The 26,688-nt window shown below is 40.4% G+C and overlaps 1 protein-coding gene across 3 annotated transcripts in view; it reads right to left on the bottom strand.

Annotated features, from left to right (window-relative positions):
* Positions 1–8,799: 8,799 nt before the first annotated feature.
* prox1a (prospero homeobox 1a) overlaps positions 8,800–26,688 on the bottom strand; it is a 63,172-nt gene continuing 45,283 nt past the window's right edge. For 2 of the 3 annotated variants that reach the window (XM_042332823.1, XM_042332821.1), the window contains exon 5: positions 8,800–10,935. In XM_042332823.1, the coding sequence (XP_042188757.1) occupies positions 10,747–10,935 (189 nt within the window). In that variant the 3' untranslated portion in view covers positions 8,800–10,746. The remainder of the gene's footprint in view (positions 10,936–26,688) is intronic. The other variant, XM_042332822.1, reaches the window with a different exon arrangement.

The following is a 26,688-nucleotide window of genomic DNA, read 5'->3' as shown; positions in this document are numbered from 1 at the left end:
CTCGAGTGGCAGAAGCTGGTTTTAACTGAAGCGAATTATAGGCAATGAATCACTGGAATATTCCACAGTCCCACAACTGAACTGAATTCTGCCGCGTCATGTAACTGCCAATCACAACACAAGGATAGGGGTTAAATTCACTCAAATCACTGGTATATATTATGCTTGTGTTTTTATGTCATCTGGTCTATGTAAGTGGATTTTACACCATTAAACAAATGAACCAGGAGGAACAGTGCCACATGATTGCACTAAATTATAACATGACTGTGTGGCATTTCACCCAGTCACATCAAAACACTCACATGGCACACGAAGGAGACAGATTTGTACATTGTTATTGATCAGAACACAACATAGCAAGTATATAAATGTTGTTGTTGATCACCCTTGTCTCCTGCACACATCCCTTCACACCCCAGGACCTCCCAACCTCGCTGACCTTCCTGTACTTCACTCCTCTAACACAGGCCTTCTGCTCCTCCCTATCTCCTATGTGCCACCATCGTGTCTGTGCCTTCAGACACGACACACCTAACCTCTGGAACTCTATGTCTCAATCCGTGTCTCATCCCTTCTTTATCCAGCTTTAAATTCCACTTTAAGCCCTACCTCTTCAACCGCACCTACGGTCACCAACCCCCCCCCACACACCCCCACACACCCCCTGTCCTTTGCTTGGCGGACAGCTCTTCCAAGATGCCATCCTACATGAAGGGATGCTGTATGAATACAAGCTGTTGTTATCATCTTCCCAGTGATTGGTCAAAGATCTCGATCAGGATTAGACCCAGAGTCACCAATTGCAAAGGAAGTGTTTTTTTCTAAATTTAAGTTTAACTTGGACACAATATGGTGTGCAATCTGGTGATTCCTGATCTACACAACCCTATGAACTGACAGCAACAAGTATTTCTTTACCAAGAGGGTAAGGAACACTTTGTCTGCTTTATGACCAAGCTGTCAGACTTTATGAAGTATAATCTGTTATTTCTGCCTGACAGTCGTGCTGTAAAGGAGGGGAGTAACATTTGTGAACCAAACTGTGGACAAACTAACGCCTGCAATTACCCCACCTAAATGTCTGAATTGTTTTAAACTGTCCTTTTTGGACAGTGATGGACACAAGTAAGAGTTTGTGAAACCAGTGTGTAGCCTACAAGGAGGTGAGGTGACCTCAGAGCATGAGAGCTACAGACATCCCACAAGTGCCTGCTCCAGCATAATCTGAACCAGCACAAAAATAACATACAATTCCTTTTACTCGTTAACCATTGACCTGCCAGGATTTCTCTTCAGCCCCAAGTGTCCAGCCAGTGATACTGCTAAATCGTTAGGAAATAGCTGCTTCATCTGTCCAATCAGATGGTTTCCTACATAGTTTGGTGGGAAATTCAAATAGCTCCATGGCAACTTTGTCCCCCATTAACTGCAGCTCTGCACTATCATCACCTCTTCAGCTTGTGATGCTTCTCTTTTCTGCCACCAGGTGTTTTTCCCTCCTTTCACCCCATCTCGTCTTGCAAGCGAAAGGACCTGGGTTTGATTCCCAGAGAGCAAAATGTTGGGCAAGTTTCCTCACTCCACACGCCTCGGTTTACCAGCAGTAAGTAGAAACCCGGTTGTTTGTCAATTGGCGGATCGCTTTTCCGGGGGTAATAATTCCTTCACAGAAATAACATTAATAATAAATTGGTCACTTCAATCCACGACTGTTTGTGTGGACGCTGCTGTGCGCAATTGGCTGCCGCGTTTCACCCACAAATATACAATCAATTCACTTTACAGTATATTCTGTGAAGTGCTTTGAGACGTTTAGAAGACATGATAAGGCGCTGTATCAAATGTGAGGATTATTATTATCTCCAAAGCCAAATTTACAGTGGTGTTCCCTTCAGTTAGTACTTTTACTTGTGATGGAAGGTAAACAGTGAATCTACTCCTTATTAACAATCACTGTCTTGCGTCTCAAATCCCTTCAATGAGATTGTTGTCAGTGCTGAGGTTGGCCTTCCTCTGAACTCTAACCATCATTGATAGTATCAGCCAGGCACCATAAAGCCAGAGACTCAATTTAAAGCAGATCAATAGTAAAGAAGCAGATTCAGTTATGCAAACCTGCCATATCATTATATCATTTAATTTTGAGAGGAGCATTCTCATGATCACCAATCAGATCATCGTGAACATGTGGCTTATACAATCCAAGCACATCTTAAGCTATTGAAAAGGAGATCTATGTACCAACAGAGACAAATTTAGTTGACTATGTCACACTTTTCTTCTCTCTCCCCCCCCTTCCCCCCCCTCCACCACCTCCCCCACCACTTAAACATTACTAGGGACTAATTTCTATAAATTTTTTACCCCTCTGTTCAGAATACTGGATGGTCACATATTCAGGGCTTCTATGTTACGAGGACATGTTTGCATCCCAAATGTAGACAAAGCCTATAATTAAGGCCCACTAGTTTCTGTCTGTAGCCCATCCTTGTGCTATTGGTTTCACTACTAAATCAAGAATGAAGACACAAAGTAGGACTTAGTTAGAAGCCGAGCACTCCTTGATATTCAGTATCTAGGTATCTCCTTTAATGCATTTCTGAAGCTTACGTTAGGGAGAAGGGAATAGAGGGGGATGGGTGAAGGAAATAGGAGAGAAGTCTTATGGAGTATAATCACTGACATGGACTAGTTGGGTTGAGTGACCTGTTTCCGTGCCATATCATTCATTCCCTCTAACTTACCGAACCAAAAACATTATGAACACCATTTGATGCCAGAAGCAGACACTAAAATAAATGCAAAAACAATGTATTTGGAATTATATTTATTCTGCACAAGCTTGCATATATACTGCACATACATTCAGTTTAGAGAAGAATGGAAGGCACACAAGGCAATTGAACTACTGTAGTCTGTAGGTGGTACAAAGCAAAGGTAAAAGTCTGGATACCATACAAAAAAGCTTAAAACACACAAAATAAAATCAGTTATTCGACAAAAGGGTTTGTTTTTTTTTCATCTTCAAAATGTAGTCGCTGCCAAGCAGAATTTAATAAGGATTGCTTTAGTCAGCTGGCTACTGCACCCCTGTAATGTGTACAGGGTATCTTATTGTTTCATTACATGATCAATTATTACAGTTCATCCCCGGTAATACAAAAATTGTACACCTTCAAAATAAATTAGGATAAATTAAACCAATAAATTATGCAAAGTCTTCAGAACAATTGACGACAACAATAACAACAACAAAATTCCACAATCAAAATGGTCTCTAGCTAGAAAAAAAAATCAAAAAACGCTGACTAGGTCAGTTTTTTAATTACTGCACTATTTTTTCAAATTAATGGGGTATTTGATACAAAAAGGAGCATAAAGCTATGTACAACATATTGCTAAATAATATAAAGGCAGTGTTTTTTTGTCACTTTTCTGCAACCATATACATACAAGCGTTTTATTTTTAAATCACAGGCAGCTTATATATCCCACAATTATCTGACCAGATGAGCGTGTTTCGTTCAACTTCACTAGAAGTGCAATACGCAGTAACCATTCCCCCAAAAATATCCATCTCCCTTGTCGTTCGGTTGAGAGAGAGAGAGAGAGGAAAAAAAAAGGGGGAGCCCTCGAGAAAGAAAGACAGCTCAACATTGAAGTACCACTTTTTCGCAAAGGTTTATATAGTGTTCGTGTGGACAGCAATTTCAGTAAATTCACGTGTGCTTTTATTGCAGCTGTTGATTTTTTTTGTGCCACTTGGGATCCCTGCTGCAACTGAGGAACTCATTCACTCACCCCACAGTGCTATAGGGAGGTCTAACCTGCATCCTGTAAATATGTGACAAGGTGCAAAAGTCATAGCAGGTAATGAGTGCACAAAAGTATTTAAGTACAAATGCTGCAGCACTACTTTAAATACCACAACTCAAATGTCTGCCTGGTATTTTGTCCCGTTCCGCCCCCCACCCCCCAATACTGTGAACGTTATCTGCGACACGTTCTGCAATAATAGTCATAAATATAGGTGTCGCAGAAGTCACAAAATTAACATTCTCTTCACAAAGCATATCCAGCGCAAGTCTAAAGTAGAAAAAAAGTTGTCCGGCTGTGAAAAGGGGAAAATTAGTGAATTTCACAAATCCAACTGTGTCAAACCATGAAATTGAACTTTTAATGCAGTTTTATAAATATATAGATTCAAGAGAATTGCCGTATAGAAGCCTTTTTTTTGGGGGTGGACAGGCGTGAAAGATTAAATGAATTGGCAATTTTCCAAAGAGATTTCAAAAATAGTATCAGCCTTGAAGAGCATCTACTTTGGTCGTGACATGTTTAGCAACAGGACTGAGATGCGAAAGGTAACTCTCTCTTTACATTTTATAAAAGTGTAAAGTAATTTGTGAAACAGAATTAAACGGAAAAACGGTCACTTTCAAGTCAGCCTTTCTTGAGGGCTCCCTTTTCAAAAACTTTTGTTTCCAAATATTTACCCACATATTTTTTTTTGCAATTACTTTACAGCAACACGTTTTTTTTCTGAAAACAATCTAAATTAAAAATCAGAACCTTGGATTAGATTTACCAGCTTTTGATCTCAGAGGCACAGACCTAACTGCAACAAAATATGTGAGCAAATACCGCAACACTACTTTAAATACTACAACTCAATGTCTGCCGTGTATTTTGTTTCCCCAATACTGTGAACGTTGTCTGCGACGTATCCTGCAATAGTCATAAATATAAGTGTCGCAGAAGTCACAAAATAACATTCTCTTCACAAAACATATTCAGCGTAAGTCTAAAATAGAAAAAGTTGTCCATCTAAAAGGGAAAAGTCAGCTTTCACTTCACACTTATATCACATCATATGAAATATTGCTTCTATACTACTTTTTAATAGTCTATGAAAACACAAAATCTGCACCACAGTTACAAAAAAATTGGCTTCTACAAGATTTCCCAAACTCGAGTGCTGAGCGAACAAGTCGAGGAGGAAAAAATAATTTGCTTTATCAAACAGTTCTAAAAATTTCTCTTCAAAAATTTTTTTTTTTTTAAATCCAGCTCATTTATTTTCTTATAAAGATACAATATATGCATAGCTATCACCATCATGGTAAACCGCAGAAAGGAAAAAAGAAAATCTGGCATTTATTGCAGTCGGCTATGAATGAAAAGGAAATCCCCACCTCCCCCCACTCCCTCCCCCACTCTAATATCCCCCCCAAATGAAGTAATGTTCAGCCACAGAAGGCACAAGAACAATTGTATATGTGGGGAAAATGGTAATTTGAAGGTGTCCATACCCTTCAAGCTGGTGCGTTTAAAGTCTAGGCACAGGATATCACCTTAAGTTTCTTCGCAATATTAAATTTCTATTAGCAATGAGTACAGCAATACGGGATTCGTGTTTTTTTTACAGTTATAGCATCCATTTGTGAGCTCATATTAAACTATATAAATTTCCACTCTTAAAACATCTGCCCCCCCCCCCACCACCCCGCCCCTTTGCCGCTTGTAGCTGTTACATCGTGACTGTGCAGAGTGAATGCTGGTACAGTGAGTGTGAGGACAGTCAGCAAAACCCCAGTGATTGCAATCCATATCACCTCTGGTTTGTAAGGAAAGATGTAGCTGGAGGCACAAAGGCATTATGGCTCTCGTAAAATCATTCCAGTTCAAAAGAAATCTCCAGAACATTCTTCATATATACTGCACAAAGCAAAAATTAGTCTGAATGGCATTGCAATTGGACTATCGAACATCTTTATTGAAGTGGGATTTTTTTTTAAATATAAAACTCTAGGGTGTAAATAATTGTGGAAACAGGAAACGGTTTGGAACCCAAACTTTGTTATTTTACAAAATAGCAATCAATGATTTTTTTTTGTAGTCTTGTGCACCAATGACATATTATGATCTGGTCATGACTTACCCACATTTATCCTAACAGTCTCCAAAGGAGCAAGCTGGGTAGAAGGAACTTTATTCTCTACTCGTATTTATGATAATCGTTGCACCTTGTTGAGACTGCATCATCATGTCAGCCTCGTCAGGGCAAGTCCTGCATTGGGACCATCGATAATCTCAAGCCAACTTCACCAGAGAAGTATGGACTTCTACACTTTGTTACCAAAGCAGGTCACCAAGTAATTGAGACCGAGTGCCTGCCATTCAATTCCAGGGTTGGTGGACAGTTTAGGATGCATTGCAAAATTAAAAAGATTCAGCACTTTGGGGGTAGGCCAAGATTAAGAAGATAGATTTGTTTTAGATGCATAGTGAAAACATTGGCACGTCATTGCTATTGGCTGCATTTCCTACAATCTGCAGATAGTGCGAGTGCTCCAAAATAATGACAGGGCATTGCAGGACATTGTGCTGTTAATTTGAAGTCAGCAGATTTTAAGGCTTGTGCGCTGACAATAATTGCTTTCCTGCATTTCTATCCACAAACTGCATTTTCCACTCGTTAAACTGCAGCGTTAGGGTCAGTCACACAGTCACATTGTCAGAACTCTCATTCTCCGCAGTTTTTTTTTAAAATGCAATAATTACGCGAAACGTTGCATATTCTAGATTTTTTTTAAGTGCCTTCGTCCTTCTACAAGATCCCTTTTTTGTTTGTTCAGGTTGAATTCAAATAATAACCAAAAAAAACTTGTAAAAGTTCAACCTAACTGAAATGAACCTTAAGTTGACAGAAGTCCTGCAGATATCAGTTACCATCTGTTTTTTGCAGAGCTGTAAAACAACCTTATAGAACAGGAAAGTAGTTTAACCCTTCACTGGCTCATTGAAAAAAAAGTCTTCGTATGGTGCTGTTTTCTTGCCCTTGAAGTTTAATGTTGCATTTTGTTATGGGACCAGTTTTAATTCTTGTAATCCTTCAAAAACTGCAATAGGATTTCTGCACAACAGAAACCAAAAGTACTGGATTTCACTGACACAGATATATTAGCGTGAAATGGTCAGTGATATGAATAGTTAAATTACTTTATGGTATCACCCTCTCCTCTAGGTTTCTAACAAATACTAAAGTTTCAGTAAATAAAACATAAAGTCCAAATGACTATTATTCCACCCATCTAGTCAACATGGCTTTCAAAGCGTTGGAATTCTTACTCATTAGTATTTACAATAACCTTCCAGCAAATACTTGTATTTGAGATTCACTAAGGTTCATTTCTAAAAAGTTACAAATAAGTCCTGGGTCTTTTTTTCCTGAAAGTGCCTTCATGCTCTGTAGGATGAGTATAGTACGTATGAGTATTCTGCAAGGTATCTGAGGTTTATAATGCTGAAATGCAAGGTAAAAAGCTCTACATCCCAAATAGCTTCAGTACCCAAATAGAACATAATGAATGCTTAATTTATTCAAAATAAACTGTAAGTCGCATCCTGCAGTTTTATACATTTGGCCAGTTCTAATCTGGAATACTCAGTGCAAGATGTGTACAGGAAAAAAGTGGTTTTGCAATTGCCAGTTAACGAAAATGTGAACAAAGTTAAAGTGGTTTTGTTACTTAAAAGGGGATAAAACTGTTGAACGGAATTATACTGGATTTGAGTGTGGTTCTTTTAACACAGAAAAGAGATGTTATTAATTACAAGGTAGGGGGAAGAAACCTCACTGCAACACTGCATTTAGAGTTATTCCATCAAAGTGCCATTTTATTTCAGCCCTACATATAAAAGCAAATGCTAGTGAAAAGTTTAAACATGATTGTGGGTGTACCCTAGAGACTGGATCATTTTGTGGAGAATGGTAAGGAGGTGAGTGATTTATGGTAACAGCAAAGAACAGCCCAAGATGATCCAAAGTAGCTACGCAACTGTTCTGACATTATCCAAGGTGGTGGCGGACTGGGAAGCTGTTGAAATCTTCTCCAAATATAGTGTGACTGAACAGATCACAAATGGAGCACCAGCCTTCCTTCATCCTAAGAAACTGCTACAAGTACAGAATTTCTGGCTTTCTAGTTGACAAAGCCCCTTTAAACAGGTAGGTTTGCGTGACAACATAAATAGGGAGTGGTTGGGGCGGGGGGGGTGGGGGGGGGAAATCATCAAAAATCCTTCTTTAATAAATCCCATAAACCAAATGAGTTTGACACAAATTCGGTTTAACTAAGGCAGAAACCAAATCAGATCCATTTTGAATTTGTGGTTGCTGAAATCAAGCATTATAAAATGAGATACCGGCAAAATCATCCTTTTTTTTTGTCCAAGCCAAAATGATTAAATGATTGTAGAAAGATAAGTTTCAAAAAAATATTCTACGGAGATGTTTCAGAAAGGTAATAGTTATACCGGCTATTTTTTTTTACAATACTGTATCTTAAGTTGAGTATCCCAGAAAGTGCAGATTTATATGCTTCATCATTCATCAGAAACTGCAATTATAAAGTCAGGTAAGTTGTATTTGAACCCAATCTAACATTTTGCTTACCTCAGTAATTTTAAAATGTTCTCATACATGTGCTGGCTGATGGATCTCAAAAATGTGTGCAATCATCAAACTGAATTGGTTTAAAAGTCAAATTTGTTCCCAATAAACTCTCTCTCTTTCTCACACACACACACACACACACATAATTCACAAAGTCATTTCACACAGGATTTCGTTTTCAGTAGTAATTGCGTTGGCAAACAAAATAAATACACTACAACTAAAGGTCACTCTCAGATAGCAGTCTTCAAGACTAATGAGGGTAGTATTTTCTCAGTTCAACTGCTTAAAGTATATATATATATATAATACATATATATATACACACACACATACACTATATATATATATAAAATATATATATTATATATTTCAGAATGTAAATATTTCAGAATGTTCTTTTTTAGCTAGTGACTCAAGGGGCTTTCAACAGTCAGTGTCAACACACAATATAAACTGCTCGGAAGGGAGAATGGGGATGAGAGGAGGAGGGAAAGGCGGAAAGTGGTGAAATGTTGGGTCCTCCCTCCCCAGACACGTCTCTTTCCATTGCATCAAATCGAGACATATTTTAGTTGCAAGCAACTTAAATCAGAATGCAAAAAAAACCTCCACATACCGTAATTTCAATTGAGCGGAAATCTGATTAAACCCAACCAACGTCAGATTCACAGTTTCAGCAATTTAGTTTCAAACCAATTCCCACAGTATTGCCATGTCTAAGCACATGCAACTTTCTGTCTCAATATAACATTTGCACACTATATACAAGTAGCCATTTCACAAAGTATGTATATTCTAATTATAATAATGCACTCAGCAGTATGTCACCACATTTTGCACTTTAAAGTGCATTTTTTTTTGCATTCGAGTTTTTCTTTTCTTTTAACCTGAACCGACTCCCTCGAACTTGAGTAATGACAATCCAATGTCTTTTTCATGGTTTCAACAGTGGTAAACGGACACATTTTCATCAACTCAATTTTCAAGTTTTTTTTTCCCCCTTCAGTGTTTGCTGAGAGATACAACGGTTGTATTAACATTACTCTTAAGTAATGATCGACAAGCATGTCTCAGCTCCCAATAAAGTCAGAGCATGGGCAAGAGAGTACTATTCAATTGTAAACATTGAGGCTTGAAAATCTGTCAGTTTACAGTGTACTCAAACACTGAAAACACGGTTCCAATAAATAAACAGTGATATTAATGGAGCTCCATAATGTCTCCAAAAACTATATCTTAGCTGTAGATTTAATGCTCCATTAACTGGTGCTAACAGATACCAGGCTAACTGGGTAATCTCTCTCTCGGAGTATAAATATTTAAGAGTTGTGTATTAGTTTGTAAAATGAATTCTAAGAAAGTGAGAATGATGGTATCTATTCCCTGGAGACGAGCGTTTCTGGTGGTCTGACCGGCTATGAATCTTTGTAACAAAGGATCCATTTGGAATCATCGGAAGTGCATAGGAATCCGGCCACCCACAAACCCCCCCATCCCCAGTGCAGGAGAGGGGACTTGGTCTAAGCCAGGGAGGGCTGTTCTCAGCGTGGTCATTTCTAGTGGAAAAAAGTAGTCATTTCTTAGCAGGAAAACGGCCATCTCAGTAGGAAAGTAATCGCCGGTCGGTAAGATCAGGGTCAGCGCAACGTGAGTGAGTGCAGCTACGGGACACCATCACCCGCAGCTGTTGGTTATGCAGAGGGAAAGAAAAATGGACACTGTATGTGAGTCTGACTATAATATTATTAGTTCTTGTCTTGGGGCAAAGATCAACTGGAAACAAGTCTAAAATCCCAAACAATGGCAGTCTTACACACATCTAATAACAATATAGCTAAACCTAAATCTCCCAGTGTGTAGTGTATCCCATGACATCTATTTTATTGTCCAAATGATGTCATAGCTATTTGCCACTTGCCACAAGTAATCATTAATAAATCCTCTCATCTGACAGATTACTATAAGTGTAATGTGCTACCTTGGGGTAAAAAGAATTAACCGTAGACTTTCACACCTTCTTCTGGAAATCAAATAAAAAAAACTAACTTTCTAAAAACAGAAGGGTTCGGGGATCAGTGTTAGCGGGTTCAAGAATGTGGCGAATAATCCTTTTGTGAGAAGTGGAGGAGACACGAGGTCAAAACGTGAATGGGTAAAACGTTGGGGAAAAGTGAGCAGAGCTAAGAAAGCAATAATACACAATTTTGGGGGCATCAAAACAGAGGAGGGGGGGGGGTGTATGCTATACTGTATCTGATACATTCAGATGCTTCTGGGCATCTTTACTCGTGTAGTAGCTCTTGCAGGCAGTTTGGAGATTTGAAAACGTCTGGGACTTCGCTGTCCAGCTTGCAAATGACCTTGTAGATGGCCTTCTTCCAGGAAGGATCAACGTCTTTGCCTGCAACAATGGCATTGAAAAACTCCCGTAATGTGATCTGAGCCACTTCCAAGAACCTCTCCGGAACCTGCTGATACAGAAGGAGACAATGACATTAGCAGTTTTCAATTTCAGTCCGAAGTCTCCTATTCGTTAAGAAGGGGAGGGGAAAAAGGGGCTGTGCTTTCAGCAACCTCCCCCCATCTCTGTAAAGCACTTGTGCACCCAGCCACCGAGCACGGCAAAGTTAGCGATTTCCAGTTTATTCCAGGAAGGCTATTTCTAGAAAGATGAGCGAGGTGCTTCTGGTTCCTTTTAATTTCAGCAATCTGGTCTACACAGCTTCAAACCTTAAAGGTCGTGATCTTTCACCATTTTAAAAAAAAATGTTTTTTCTTGGGTGGTGGTGGATGAGATTATTATTTTTTTCCCTAGCTCTAAAAAAAAGGGGAATATTTTCCTAGCGTTTCACTTTAATATTTTGGTGCAATCCCAGCATTAAGTTGAGGTGACACATGGCTTCTTACATAGGCATGGACTGAGCACCTGGACACTCACAGCTCAGCCATTTTCAACGGGAATCTGGGGCTAAACGCTACTGCTTTGGGTGTGTTAAATAGCCACTAATATACCCGTGTGCATCAAAGAGCCTTTAGGCATCATTCTAACCTATTGGATTTGGTGACATAAAGCAATACTTTGTGATGAATATTAATGTTCTCATTTAATGGACTTACAGCATATTTACATTAGTACATGTTGCAGGGATGGAAATGGCTTGAGATAATGTACCGTGGTTGCTGCCTAAATTAGTGTTCACCTGCTTCCCAGATAAATGTGCATTCAGTCTCTTACACGATAAGATAATAACTAGATGCTTAATGAACCCGAGTCACTTTGATTACACTTTTTAAAGACGACATGTCAATTCAGGATGCTAGACTGCTACCCATCACAGAATGGCATGTGCTGCCGGGTTTCTGTGGCCCGCACTTCATTACAGGAACCTCTTGTGGTTAGACACTGGTGTTTAAATCTTAGCAATACTTTTTTTACACTGGTGAACATTATTAAATATGGTATCAAAATTAAAAGTGAAATCCCCAAATCTGATAATTTTGAAAATATTAAGGACGCTTGAACAATCTTTTGGGTTTTTTACTCTCTCCGGTCAGCCAGGTATTTGACACACGCGGAAACCCATCGCCACGCTTAAGAGTATCCAAACCGGAATGAGTTCCATGCATGCCACCAACATGTGGAAATCCCCCTGTCTGGAGTGGAGGACCTGAGCCAAGAAACAAACACAAGAGGACTATTGTTTTTGATCTATAACATTGGACATTGAGTTACAAGAGTTATAATAGCTCTGCGGAAAAAATGGCTGACAGTCTCAGGACACTTCCTGCTTCCAGCGCAGACTGGTTTGCTGATGTTAGAAATGTTGGCGAGATGAATGTCTGACCGGCCAGCTTCCTGTGCACTGCATACATACACAGAAAAGTGGGCAGTCCACGCTGGAGGTGCACTAAACTTTCGGTAATCAAGTTCCGATTATCTATAACATCCATGTTATAAGCAGACATAAGAACATAAGAATTAGGAGCAGGAGTAGGCCATTCGGCCCCTCGAGCCTGTGCCCCGCCATTCAATAAGATCATGGCTGATCTATTCTGACTCCACCTACCCGCCTTATCCCTAAATCCCTTAATTCCTTTATCCACAAGAAATTTATCAATCTCAGTCTTGAATATGTTCAAGTACTGAGCATCTACAGCCCTTTGGGGTAGAGAATTCCATAAATTCACTACCCTCTGAGTGAAGAAATTTTTCCTCAACTCAGTGCGAAAGGGCTTACCCCGAATTTTAAGACTGTGACCCCTGGTTACAGTTTCTCCAAACAGGGAAAAAAGTCTCCCACTATCTATTCTGTCGTGCCCCTTAATAATCTTATAGGTTTCTATAAGATCACCTCTCATTCTTCTATATTCTAGAGAATATAGGCCTAAATTGCTCAACGTATCCTCATAACTCATCTCCCTCATCCCTGGTACCAACCTAGTGAACCCACGTTGTACCCCCTCCAAGGCGAGTACATCCTTTCTTAAGTAAGGAGACCCAAACTGCACACAATACTCTCGGTGCGGTCTCACCAGGGCCCTATACAGTTGCAGCAAGACTTCCCTACTCTTATATTCTAACCCTTTTGTAACAAATGCCAACATACCGTTAGCTTCCTAGCTGCTTGCTGTACCTGCAAACTAACTTTTTGTGACTGGTGTACAAGGACACCCAAGTCCCTCTGAACGCTAACACTATCTAGTCTCTCCCCTTCTAAAAAATAATCTGCTCTACTGTTTTTGCCACCTAGGTGGATGACTTCACACTTCCCTACATTATACTTCATCAGCCACCTATTTGCCCACTCACCTAGCCTATCTATATCTCGTTGCATTTTTTTAATGTCATCCTCGGTGCTTACTCTCCCTCCTAGTTTAGTGTCATCCGCGAATTTGGATATATTAAGTTCGATATCCTCATCTAGATCGTTGATGTAGATTGTAAATAGTTGAGGCCCAAGCACTGCCTTGTGGCACTCCATTAGTCACATCTCGCCAATCTGAGAAGGGCCTTTTTCTCCCTACTCTTTGTTTTCTTCCCGTTAGCCACTCTTCAATCCATGCTAATATATTCCCCTTAATTCCATACATTCACTCTCTCTCCAGTGAGGTGCGTCCTATATATTTGTATTCCACTGAGATCACACGATAATGGAGAACCGCAAATTCACAGTGCTGTCACTGAAATCGATCTGGAACCTGTGCATCAATTACTTCCTATTTCGTCTTTTGATCAAACTTAAATTACTCACATCGTGGTTTAAATTAAATGTATTCTAAAATAAATTCTGAGATGTGATCTATATCTCATTTGTGGCACTAACCATAACTCACTTGCAAGATACAAGGTCAATCCATTGGTTACGATTCACCTTATGGTTCTTTATCACACCTCTTTGCATGAAAACATAATAGCAGTATTTTACAGAAGGTGAACCTTTTAATGCCAGTTTTCCTCCCCTGCTAAATAGACCTGTATGGCAATCACCATTTGTGGTGCTAGACCAATTTTCAATCTATATTAGGTGCAGCAGAGAATTTCAATTCCATACAACTACCACCAAGGACATGGGGACAAAATCAGCATCAGTGTAGCCCAGTGTATGATATCATTCTTCCTCACCGCGCTAACTGAATGCATCTGGTCATGCAACAGCCCACTAGGAATGTGAAAACATTTGCATAGTCACAAAGTGAAGGTAATTTACAATGGGGTTTAATACGCTGTCATTCCAAACTGGAGTCACAATAGAGCAACTCCCAATGGTAACTCAGCGGGAGAGTATTCCCGCCAACGTGCAGGACCTCTGGAGTTCTGAGTCGGAGTGGCTGGCCGACTCTAGTTGCTCTCAGGAGTCACTCCTAACGAACCCCCTTCACGTATTTCTGCACATTAGATTACAATGTCTGCAAAATGGATTTAGCACAGAATCGCCCTCTATGTTTGCTCTGAACCAGAGAGTGGAAATAGAACTCGCTGTCCAAAAATATTCTGAATACCGCTCATAATGGGGTAAACTCTGTCCGGCTTTACGCACAGAGATTTTGGCGACGTAAGACTACAGTGGGAAATTCCATTAGTGCCGACATCACGAAAGGCGATGTGGCGTAACGATGAACGGAATTCTTACCCTAAAAGCTGCACATTTTAATGACGTTATCCGCACTCTGAGCTCTGAGGGTGGGAGCACTTCACGACTTATATTCAATTCAATTATGTTCCCTGAAAGGGAGAATCTGCCACCTTTTTTTTAAAAAAAAACACTTTTAAACATTTGCTGATCTACTTTAAAACATGTATTTCTTAAAAAAAAACACCACCCATATATTGAGTCATGAAACTCTGGAGGACTGGGGTAGCACTTCTGCACCGAAAAAAAATAACGTGCAGTTTAAAACCGAGAATTCAGCACCAGCAGTTGACAGCATTCAATAGTTGTGCAAATTTCTCAAATTTTAAACTTTGTTCCTGATCACACACGAGCGATTTTTGCACAACTTTTGAAACACAGTATTCTGAAAACAGTCTGTTGGCATTTAAAGGGTTAACCCTGCCTCTTCACCCCCCCCACCTCCCCCCCAAACTACATTTAACAGCAGGAAGTACCCTGAGATGATCTATACACTTGGCAGACAAGCATTTAGGTTTTAATCTGTTTTTCAATTTTTAAGAATAAAGGCAGTAAAGGTTGTCTAAAATATTTATGAGGAAGTCATCCCAGAAACAATCTCCATTTGATTTACTGTGCGGCAGTATGGTCACACCGGATTAGACGTACAAAACCTCTAACAAAAGCACAACAGCTGATGCATGTGATGTTAGGAGGTGACCGAACAGTTGAAGCATGTTGCTGGCTGCAGGGAAGCAGTCAGCAGATGCAGACAAAAGGCAGTGACAAGAATAACTCTCTCTCCAAGGCGAGGAGTCAAGAGAATCCAAAATACCAATAACCCTTTTCTCCTTGCCCTCCCTCCTGTTATCTTCTTATAATAGTAGGCGAACGTTTCCCTTTTACAGTCAAAAAATGAGACAGCTCTCCACTATTCCTGCTCGAGCAGCCGTAGGAAATTCTAAATCTTGCCCCCCCCCCCCCTCCCATCACCGCCACATCCTCACACACAATGCGATACATTTAATTTTAAAATGCTGCCGTGGTATATGTTTCTTGTGAAAAATATACACGTCGTCTAAGTTATCTTTTTCCTGTTGGTGGGGTGGGAGTGGGGGGTGAGGAAAACAAACCCTAAAATGTAACTTTTTTTTTAATCTGAAGAGAGTCAAAAGGGTCTTAAAAAAGCAGCCACTGGGTGCAATTAATTCTCTTCAGTTTTGGAAAGCAGCTGGCGCGAAGTAACAAAAGACTGAATCTCATCTCTTTTACCTTTGTAAAAATTCCCCCTGTGTTTCATGTGACATTGGTTCAATTGCCAAGGCAGGCAAATGAGCCCTGTTTCAGTGACCGCTAACCTTGGTATGTCCTGACACTTATGATGACTATCCGCAGGACACAGAAGGCAGGCAGGCTGCTATGTCAGGCTTTTATTATGTGTTGCCGAGTCTGGGGACAGTCAGAAGATCAAACAAATGACCCCTGAAGGGAAAGCATCTCAGAGATGGGGTGGTTCTTTGGCACATAGTCACTGCGTCTACGCTCTCTTTTGTCCTGACTCGCTTCGTGACAACTTGATTGACTGCTGACACCTGATGCTCAGGAAACGGAGCGTGTTATTTCTAGAAATTGCTAATTTCTAATAAAGGGAACCAGAAACGACACTTATTTTGTCATCGGGAGTTTTATTTTGCAGTCATGCTGATTGTTGTGCTGTTTTCTTTTTGGTGGTGGGGTGGGTTTGTGTAGCTGCATGTTCCCCCTGGTTAAGAACTCAAGAGGGAGGGTGGTGGGGGGGGGGGGGAATTAAAAAAAAACAGCAAGAGACAAATAGTCAAAGTACTTCACCGAGCATTCATTCACCCTTGCGTGCACATGATTCCTCTGAACAAACTCTCCCATCCCTGCTGTTTGTTAAGCAAATATTGATCAAGGAGAGTTGCATCTCCTGATCGCAGTGACATAAGCTGTGCGACTTGTTCTGTTCTGCAGTCAGAGTGAACTCCGCATATAAACCCAAAGACATTCTCCCTTATCTTGATACAGTTTTAACCGCAAAACTGGAGGGTCATCAGTTGGTCAAATGGGCGGATATTTCTCAAATGAAGGATATTTCTGTAAGTTCTGATTGTACGGCCTCAGTATTCCTTGAGGAAAGTGACAAATTTAAGCATGAAGGGGGAGGGAAGGTAATCCATTGTTAATTGAGAAAACTACAATAATGAATGGCTAGCTTCTCAATAAAGACTCGGGAAAAGAAATGTTAACTCCATGTATTCCCATTTCTTAAAATGTAACATAGAGTTAGAAAAAAAACTTGTGGGCCAAAATTAGCATTTATTGCAAATCATTCATTACTTGGGGGTGGGGGGGGGGATGGTTGGAGAGGGGTTGGGGACAGAACGAAGGAAGAGAAGAGAAAGGGAGATCGCTCCAAATAAGATCATAAGGCCAATCTGAAACCACAAAAAATTCTGAAAAAATTGAATGAGTTGCAATTTTCCAATATAGCTGATTGCTGCCTCCAGTGCAGCAAAGTTACTGCATCAGTCATTTTACATCATTTTAACAGAAATGAACGGACTTGTAATGAACAGTCAACAAACACTGATGCAAAAGATAAAGACCGAAGCCTTTTGGATTAAATATCCCTCATTGGTTTGCACCACAGCTTTAGGAACATGCAAAGAGCATCAAGAGCTATAAAAAGGAAAGATTTCTTTATGAATTGCTGCATTAGGCTACGAGTTGTTTGGGAAGGTCATGGGTTCTGGTGAGAGCCTGCTGCTGGCTTGGCTGTCAATGACAGCTCAATTACATTGGCCTGGCCTACCTGTGGGGCTCCATTAGTTCTAACAGTAGGTCTCTTGTTATTTCTGCTGATCTGAAATGTACTGAAGTGAATTGGGAACACAGTACATGTACATCACTTAGGGCAAAGTGATCAAAGGGGGGAATATTTGTAATCACACTAACTGTTGGGACATGAAGCAATCCAGAACTCAGTCTTACCCCGACAACCAACCTGCACCCATTTACTATTCACTAGCACAAAACAACAACACCCGTGCTGTACGCTGTACAAAGAAAGAAGAAATAATTGGAAGAGATATTTGTGTTATCCTGGGAATGGCTGGTCCTCGATTGAGTATCCCAGACCAGTTGGACATTGTGGAAGTGGAACGCCTTCCAACTCACGTTTGGCACTCTACTGTCCGATGGGACCTCAGTGTCACATTCATGAAACCCACTGTCCCCATTCCTCTGGGGAATCCCGCAATAGCATAACATTACTCCCATCTGCGCAGTTGTCCTTTACAGTCCCTGTGGGATGGTGCAAAACTTCTGGCCTTCCTCAGGAAAGCATTAGTCACCTGCTTGATGGCTACATACACAGACTTCTGACTGATGCTCACCAAGTCTCCAAGGGGAGACTGAAAGGAGATTACAGCAAGAACATTCACAACGGCTGCGTCTTTCACAGCAATGAAATTCACAGTTCTGACCCAACCACCTCACACCTTATTTTCCACTGACAGAACCGGTCGTTGAGGCCGAGGTAGGACAGTAGAGACCCTGTCCAGCGGTACTTCTCCTGTGGACCCTGCTCCTTCCATACTCAAGATCATTTTCTTCTGTGTCCTTCTCAAATAAGATAACTGGAGTGAAGGCCATATCCAAGCAGAAACCAGTATGGAAACAACCTCCCCATCATCACCACCCCAGACCTCTCAGGGATTCCCTAACAACACATCAGGGACTCCTGCAGAAAACTGCACGTGCCAGCTCCGGTAGTCTAGCAGTGGTGGCTCGCAAAGGTGTCAAGAAGTGGCTGGCTGAACATTCCCACTAGTCTAGGTACGTCTGTGTCAAATTCATATTTTGTTTCCAGCAGTGACTGAGTACTGATGTGGGGGGGAAAAAAAACAAAAAATATTTATTCAAAAAAACATATTATTTGGCCGACCAAAAAGGTTGGCTCCCACTGGTCTACACTTTACTGCATATTCTGAGCAGCCCCCGAAAGACGTCAAGTCTGGGAAGCCTCAGAAACGGGAGGAAAATTTAGGAAAAACACGGGAGACAAACCATCGTGATACAACAACAACAACAACAAGATTCCATTTATAAAGCGCCTTTCACGTCAGGAGGACGTCCCAAGGCGCTGGGACATACACAAATATGTGTATGTGCGTAGGGGGGAAAATCAGGTCACCTTTCATGTGGGGAGCACATCCCAAGGTGTTTCAGTCCTGGCTTGGGATCCAACCTAGTGGTGGGAGCTGAAAGGGGTGGGGAGGGGAAAGATGACCATAGGTATGGTCAAGCGATGGACCTTGAACCTCGCGAGGGAGTTCGGGGGCTTATGGAGAAATATCTACTAATTCTTGCTGTACCCCTCTTCCATTGGGAATGGTGCAAAATTCATGCATTGGAGAAAGGGGGGCTAAGAAAGAGGAATTTTCCACTTTACGTGTTAAAGATGAGGGATGTAGGAATCAGATCCAGGTCTTATTCCCTTCATTGTCTCAGTCAGCACCGTCAACCTATCCTACAAATGCTGATCACTTAGCGGGAGAAAGTACTCCCATCTCAGTTGGAGATCTGAAGCTGTGACCAACAAAGAAATTGAATTAAAAGGATTACAAGAATAAAAAAAAGTGGTCAGCATTGAGACTATTAAGATTATGCGCGTGTCCAACTGTGAAAGGGAAAAGTAACTGGAATTTGAAGCACTGCTAGAGAAACAAACCGGTGCAGAGTGTAAGATCCCTATTGCTGACCTCATTATCTTCTCACTCCGGCTCTTGATAATCAGATTTATGCTTTAGTCTAGGTCTGTGTTCCCAAATTGTAGCATTTGCTAGATATAATTTTCACTGACACTACCTTGACGCCGTAGGCTGTCATGCCACTAGAATAAATTTAATGAACTGTCAAAATTGCTAATGATCTCTGCAAGGTTCAGACCACTTCTTCCCTGCTCCTTCTTAGGAACAACATGAGCTAAAACTTATATTTACCTTGAGATACGAGATATGCAGAAAATCAGTTTGACCAAAGTGCAGAGTAGATAACCAGATCCGTGCAATAATAATGATATAGCGATTTTGCATGATAGAACACCAATAACGTCAAAATGTGTCAAAGTACTTTGTGGGCAATTGATGCCAAGTGCATTTTTTGGAGAATGCAGCAATCAATTTCCACATAACAAAGTCCCACACACAACCATGAAGTGAACGACCAATTTATCTGGGGGATTGTGGGCCAATCCAATCTGCTTATCTGGAGGACAGAACCTCTTGACAATGTACCTCTGGAGTCTCGGCCTTCTAGACTGTGAGGTCAAAGACCTGACGTAGGGCTTGAATCACAACCTTCTGACCGAGAAGCAAGAGGAAGATGGACTCTTAGCACCTAATATGCTGCCGGAATTGGCGAGTTGGTTATGGAGAAGTGTAGCCTTGCATAAATTATCAATTATTTATGCAAATTATCAAGCGACGGTAATGTATTTTTGGGGGTTCCTTGCATTTGCAATGCGAGACCACCTTCCAGAAAGGTCTCTCTCCCTTCTGCCAGAGAGTGAAGCGCATTACTCGAATTTCAACACTGCCTTAAACATCAGAGTGATATGAATTCAGAACAAACACACTGACAATAAATGTGTTAAGACTCCAAGAGAAATGCTGAGCGCATCATCCGTGCATTTCAAGGGACTGCGGTAGCACGTTGCTTTAACCTCACTGAAGCCTACAGCCAGACCCATTCCACTTGTGGCCAGCCAGCAACTACCTAGACTGTCAATCTATCAAACAAGGTTTAACCCTTCATGTTGGGTTAACGTGTCTATCGCTAGCTCTGTGCTTTAAAGAGATATGTCACCAATGCAGATAACAATCAGCACTCTTCAGACCCCAGCAGCATGATGTGAGGCGCTGTGGAATTTACATCAGGGCCAATCACTCCACAAAGCAATAGGGGGGGGTCAGGCACTCCATGAGCATGTCGTATGACAGGCCTTGACCACATCGCAAATTGCTCAGGCTTGTAAAAAAGATTCCTTCACCAATTTCCACCTTTTCCTGCCGAAGTATATAAAATAAACCACAGTCACACCTGAAAGTTACAAAAGCTCTTATGCTGGGAACAAGAAACAATTGGAAGAATAGTATAACTGGGGGAGCTCCGAGACGCTTGTCAGGCGTGGAGCACGGTATATAAATGCAAGTTGTTGTCGTTGTGTGTAACACTGTGATAACCAATTAAAGCGGTTTTATCATTCCACCAGTGAGCTGATTCACTTTTAAACAGAAGTTTGAAAGTTGATGTTTTCTGTTATCCCAGAGCACATATGTCTACACAGGAGAATTCCCCTATTTTAATATGAGCCCCGGAACAAACCATTGAAACAGGAATGATTTTCTATATTCTAGGACTTTTGGCTTTTATTCCTCTTGATTGTTCATCTTCCCTTTATTGTAATCAGATCATGAGTGCTCAAACAAATCTCCTTTAACAGTTAACATCTAACACCTAATTCCCCCAATTAAATTTCTTTCAGGGAAGAAGGATAGCATCAACTCTCGGGTTTAATATGCTGCAAGCTAAACTGGAGCAGTCAAAGCAAATTAATACGAGTAAATAAGTGCTTGAAAATTATGCTACATATTTTGTACAAGATGCTTCAGACTAGCATTTTTAATCTTTTGAAGCGCTTTTGAAATTTAATTGGATATCATAATGAACTAGAGAATCTTCAAAATGTTGGTTTTCTACAGATATCTGAGATTAAGCAAACACCTTTTTGAAGTTATTAATCTCTCTATTTTCTACCCCTGTTCCACTTAATTGTAATGGTTCTTTGTAAAGCACGCCGAGACACTATCCTGTGTGAAGGGCACTAAATAAATGCAAGTTGTCTTTGTGAAGGAGATGGTAAGGCAGGCAAACTGCTCCTGGCTTCTACGAATGCTAACGTAGAAAAACATACTCTCTCTCACGTCACCTCTCCCTTTGGGGAGGCGCGAGGTCTCTTTCTGGTACCTCCTTCACATATGTGCAGTCGACATCTGGACTCTGAGAGGTTTCATTTAAGCCATGTCTCAGCGCTGTTGGTTTCCCCAGTGCAGGAAAGCATTTTAAAAGTGTTTTTTTTTTAAAAAAAGCATGTCTTCAATTACTTTATTTGTCTTGTGAGGTGGTCCATGAAAATGTGGGGAGGGTAGGGAATCAAAGTTGCCAGTGTTCAGCCATTATGGAACTTATGCCGTGTGGCAGCCATCTGGTCATGGGTTTAAGTTATTCAAGTGAGCCAGCAACCACAAACTATTTAGTCCTTTTATCATAAGAAGGTCACTTGGGACTGAGATCCTTCCCAATCGGCTCCTGTTGACGCTGGTAGCTAAAAGTCTAATGGGGAGCGGTGGTCCTATCTGGACAGGTTTGCCAGAATTCGCACTGGCAAACTGCTTCATTTTAGCTGGTTAAATTCCAGTATACCACAATACACACCCTGGGGTGCCCAAGCAAGCCTTTCTCTCTTGCCAACCTGCTCATAAACTCTCTGGGATTAAAGAAACACATTTGCAATGGCAAGATGCGCGATTTTAGTGGGTTAAAGTCTAGCAATACCTCAAATCATATTTTGGAAACCCCAAAGGCTTGGTTCTTGCCAAACTGCACTTAACCTCTCTGGCATGAGATAGGCAGAGTATCTCTCTGGGGAGAGAGTTCTCATTTCATACTAGACAAACTGAAATTTCCATACATACATGGAACTCAGTCTGGTTTGGATAATCTTAAAAATAGTGAGAGCTTTCTGTTTGTATCAGACTCTCAGATGATCAAAAAAAAGACACAGCGAAGGTCCGGTTAATTTCAAATTATGTAATTCCAAGTTTCTGCTCTTTATTGTGCTGCAGTTAAAATTGTAAATAAAGTAATTGGGGCTCTAGAATTAAAAATAGACTTTCTTTACAGAATAAAAGCAAATCTGAAAGTCAGGCTTCACGCGAGTCACTTTCTGTGGAGAATGCTGGTCTAGCCAAACTCTTTCATCACAAATCCAAGTTCAAAGTCAACCTAAAACCAGATAATCAAATAAGCTGCCACTGGCAGTTGTCAAGGGTCATGTGGAGGAGGGAAAGAAAAAAAAATCAATCTTGACCAAGTTGACAGGATTAACCAGTCAGTACTGTCTGGAACTGTCTGGAAAACTATTGATAGGATTGAAATTTCTGAAATATTTGATAGTCACTCTTCTATTTACAGCCTTTCATTTTCCAGGCAACACTGGGTACCAGTTGGACCTAAACTCCAGTTTATTTGGAGACGGGAGCGGCTAATTTTTTGGAGAAAATAATAGGGATGTTTCACACTTGAACCAAACTTGTTATTTGTGGATTAATGTTTTCCAATTCAAGAATGGAGGCCTCTGTACTATTACTGATGTCAAATTCAGGATGCAGATGTCAACACAGACCCCAAAAAGGAATAATTGAACTAGGTTTGGATTTTTACTGTCTATAACCTAATGCTCCACTTTCTTCTGGGAATCCCCAGTCTTGGCTCTCATCAAACTGCACGTAAACTGCCTACTGTTTAGGAGTATACTGCTTAATTTTTCAGAGGGCATCAGCCACTTATTGTCTTCTGATAAAATGCTTGATAAAATTCTATTATTTGGGGGAAGCTAGATTTTCCCCAATTGATAAAATGTGTTCATTTTTATCCACTGGGCAGACAGATATTGGCTGCTGCGTTTCGCCCACAAAATACAGTCAATCCACTTTACTGAAAATCCCGAGAAGCTCTTTGAGATGTGCAGCAGACGTGATAAGGCGCTATATCAAATGCAAGGGTTATTCTTATTGTGTTCCCAATAAAGCAAACAAGGTTTTAAATGAGTTTGTAAAATGAAAAACAAAATAGAGGCAAGACTTAGCTATGAAGAACTGTCCCTTTTTGTCTGAAACCATATTTCCTATCCTATTACCTTGGCTGGTGGGAGGGGGAAGTGGGAAGCAGATTTCCTTGGAAAAGAGTTGTCTCTAAGGTGATGTGCTTGACACAGGAATCTTGGAATCAAGTCAATCATCTGTGGCAATCTTGATTGGGCGATTTCTGAGCGAGGCAGATTGGTGGAACTCCAACACACTACTGTTAACTGATCAGTTAGCTTGGCTTGTTGAAATGACTTGAAGCGGCAGACTGGTCAGAGTGGGTAGGGATTCGATCGATTTCTGCTAATCCTGCAAGCCAAAGCCGTAAAGGGTAGAGTGAACCTTGCTGAACAAGTAGCAGGAAGATTGCTGGGCAGTGCTTTCAACAGAACCTGTGCCTAATTCTCTCCACAAGTAGCTTTGCAAGGTGCGTCCCTCCAAGGAGAGAGTGCACATTCCATTCAAGACACAAGGACATTTCTCAGTGTAGATGGCAAACACGTGTGGAACTCTGTCTGGTTTAAGGTACTTTTAAGCACGGGTTACTGCATGCGTCAGACACACAATTGACCAAAAAGGAAAAAAAAATGATGTGAAACCATATTTCCAACCACAATGTATATTCTCATACAGCAAAGTGACAATAGCTTGAACAAAAACTAGACCAACATGTTGAAAACATTCATTTCATAGAATCAATGACCTATGTGAGCTACAACTCTGTTGCAAGATAAGCTGGCTCTAGTGTCACTTGGTCAAACAGATTTCAGGTTTCTCAGTTAGATAAAGATGGTTTCAAAATGAGCTGACGTGTCGCAACCAAGGTTCAAATGTTATTTGGCCTTGAAGCAGCCACCAGTCTTCAAGCACAAAGCTGGATAAACACACTTAAAAATGATAAGATAGCTTACATATTGATCTCTTTTTAGCTCGTTTGAAGCAAAATTTGACTTGCATGCTTTTAAGGTGATTTTCTCAATACACAGGAATCAAAAGGAATGGTTAGTATTTAGAGGAGTTAAATTTAGAGTAACGCTGATCAGAAGAAAATAGAATAGAATTCTCTCTGGATATTAAAGGCTTGGCGGGGGAGTGGGGAGGGGGTGAATGGGAGAAGAAAATTACTGGATTTATCTCCACTCTCTGCACATAATATTCAATTATTTGCCACAGTGCTTCACATAAGAAAAGTAGATTATTCTCCATTAGGTTTAGTCATCCTGATGAAGTTAGGCTCCAAACCACAATCAGCAAAGCCACACAACCATAGATCAAACGGGCATTTGTCCCTATAAAGAGACTTTCATGGCTGAATATGTCAACCTTATGATACCCTCACTCCTTCCCACCCCAACATTAAAATAGGAGTTCAAGGATCCATCAAGCAGAACTGCACAAGGTAGGTTTCACATTTTAAAGGAATGAAAAAAGAAAAGCATGCAATAAGAGAAGATTCTCTCAGGGAAAGAGAGTTTCATCATGAATAATCTTGGTCTCCAAGGACTGGGAACAAAACCCTAGAATACTCATCTATCTCCATTATTCAAACCAAGCCTACTCGTCCCTTCTCCCCCAGACAACACCTCACCCCCAATTCAGTAGAAACCATCATATTCCACTGAGGATTTTACTGCCTCAGGGAATGGCTTTTTTTTGAAGAGGAAGTTGCCCAGCTTCAAACCCAACTTTGGGAGGTGGAATAAAAGTAAATTGGCGATTCCCAGCTGTCATAGCATATTTTTCCTTTGTGACTAGAAAAGGAAATAGTCTCTGTTAACATCTATTTCCATCTCCTTCCCTTTGCAATAAGAAAGCTCATGAAGAGAAAAAATAGGGAGTGAAAACTGGCAAAACAAAATCAAACACCACTTGGGCATATACATATTATATATATATATATATATTCTGGGCACGGCAGACAGATTTAATTATTGAACCAGAATAAGCTTCACAAACCAAAACAGGTTTCCGAAACTAAATTCTGCATATCTAAAATAATTGATGTTTAAATCTTGCTTAAATACATAACGTGTAATTGTACAAAATTCAGAAATTCAAAGGTTTCTTCCATCATTTCCAATACAAACATATCCTGCCAAAGTCACTATTTAGATGCACCACCACAGAACCATGTTCTTGGTGTTCTGACGAAGGGTTGTGGACCCCAAACGTTGACTCAGTTTCCTTTTCTCCATAGATGCTGCCTGACCTGCTGAGTGTTCCCAGCGACTTCTGTATTTGTTTTATATAGTTATATTTGCTTGATGCGATTTCCATGATGAATTGATGCTTAAAATGTAGCACGATTCCAGTTGAAGTGGCAATGAATTAAATTTTGAGCCATGCTTCCGAAACAGCAGCAGGAGGTGGTTTGGAAATCAAATTGACCTGCCCGGCTGCAGCCGAAATCCAGTTTCACCTTCACCAATGCAGAGGGAACTTGGACACTAAAAAGAAATTCCGTGCTGTCCAAAAGGCAGCTTTGATGTTCTTAAGAATTAAAGAATTCAACTCCAAGCTCTTGAAAAGTGTTTTAAGGATTGGCCACTATTTGGTGCCTGCATTTTAGTTATACATTTGCAACGCTGTAGTTTTTGTGATATAGCACAGTTCTAAGAGTGATTCAGAGCAGAAGGTAGAATTGTGTTTTTTCTCAGCAATGTCCCACAAACAGCCATGAGGTTAATTAAATAGGTTTTGAACACAAATTGCTGGTTCCACTAACCTTTTGAGCTGGAATGAGTGGCATAATGATTCAGACCAATCGCTAAGAGAGATATTAAATAGCAATTCAAGAGGCGACTGTACAGGATATTTCAATGCAGAAAACATGGAAATAGACGCAAAGTGATAATTCAACAGACATACTGATTAAATGATGTCAGTAATCTCTGAGATATCGATCAATCGAGTCTCAAACAGAATAACAAATCAATGGAATTTAGTTTCTTTTGGCCTTCTCTTATAGTATTACAGAAAACTTGCAATATAATTTCATGTAAAAGTTAATAAACTACTAAAATAAAACTAAATTTGAAACAGATTAAAACAGGTCCAAGCTTGACTTAGTGAGTCCATTGGAAGAATTATGTATTAATCACATATTTATTTCTATGTATAGTAAGCAAAACAAACATAAAGTATGCTTTTGTTTTAGACACAGTGT

Source organism: Callorhinchus milii, unplaced genomic scaffold, assembly GCF_018977255.1.
Source record: "Callorhinchus milii isolate IMCB2004 unplaced genomic scaffold, IMCB_Cmil_1.0 Scaffold3, whole genome shotgun sequence".
NCBI classification, from domain to species: Eukaryota; Metazoa; Chordata; class Chondrichthyes; order Chimaeriformes; family Callorhinchidae; genus Callorhinchus; species Callorhinchus milii.
The sequence above is the reverse complement of the archived record's forward strand: the minus strand, read 5'-3'. Positions and strand labels throughout refer to the sequence as shown.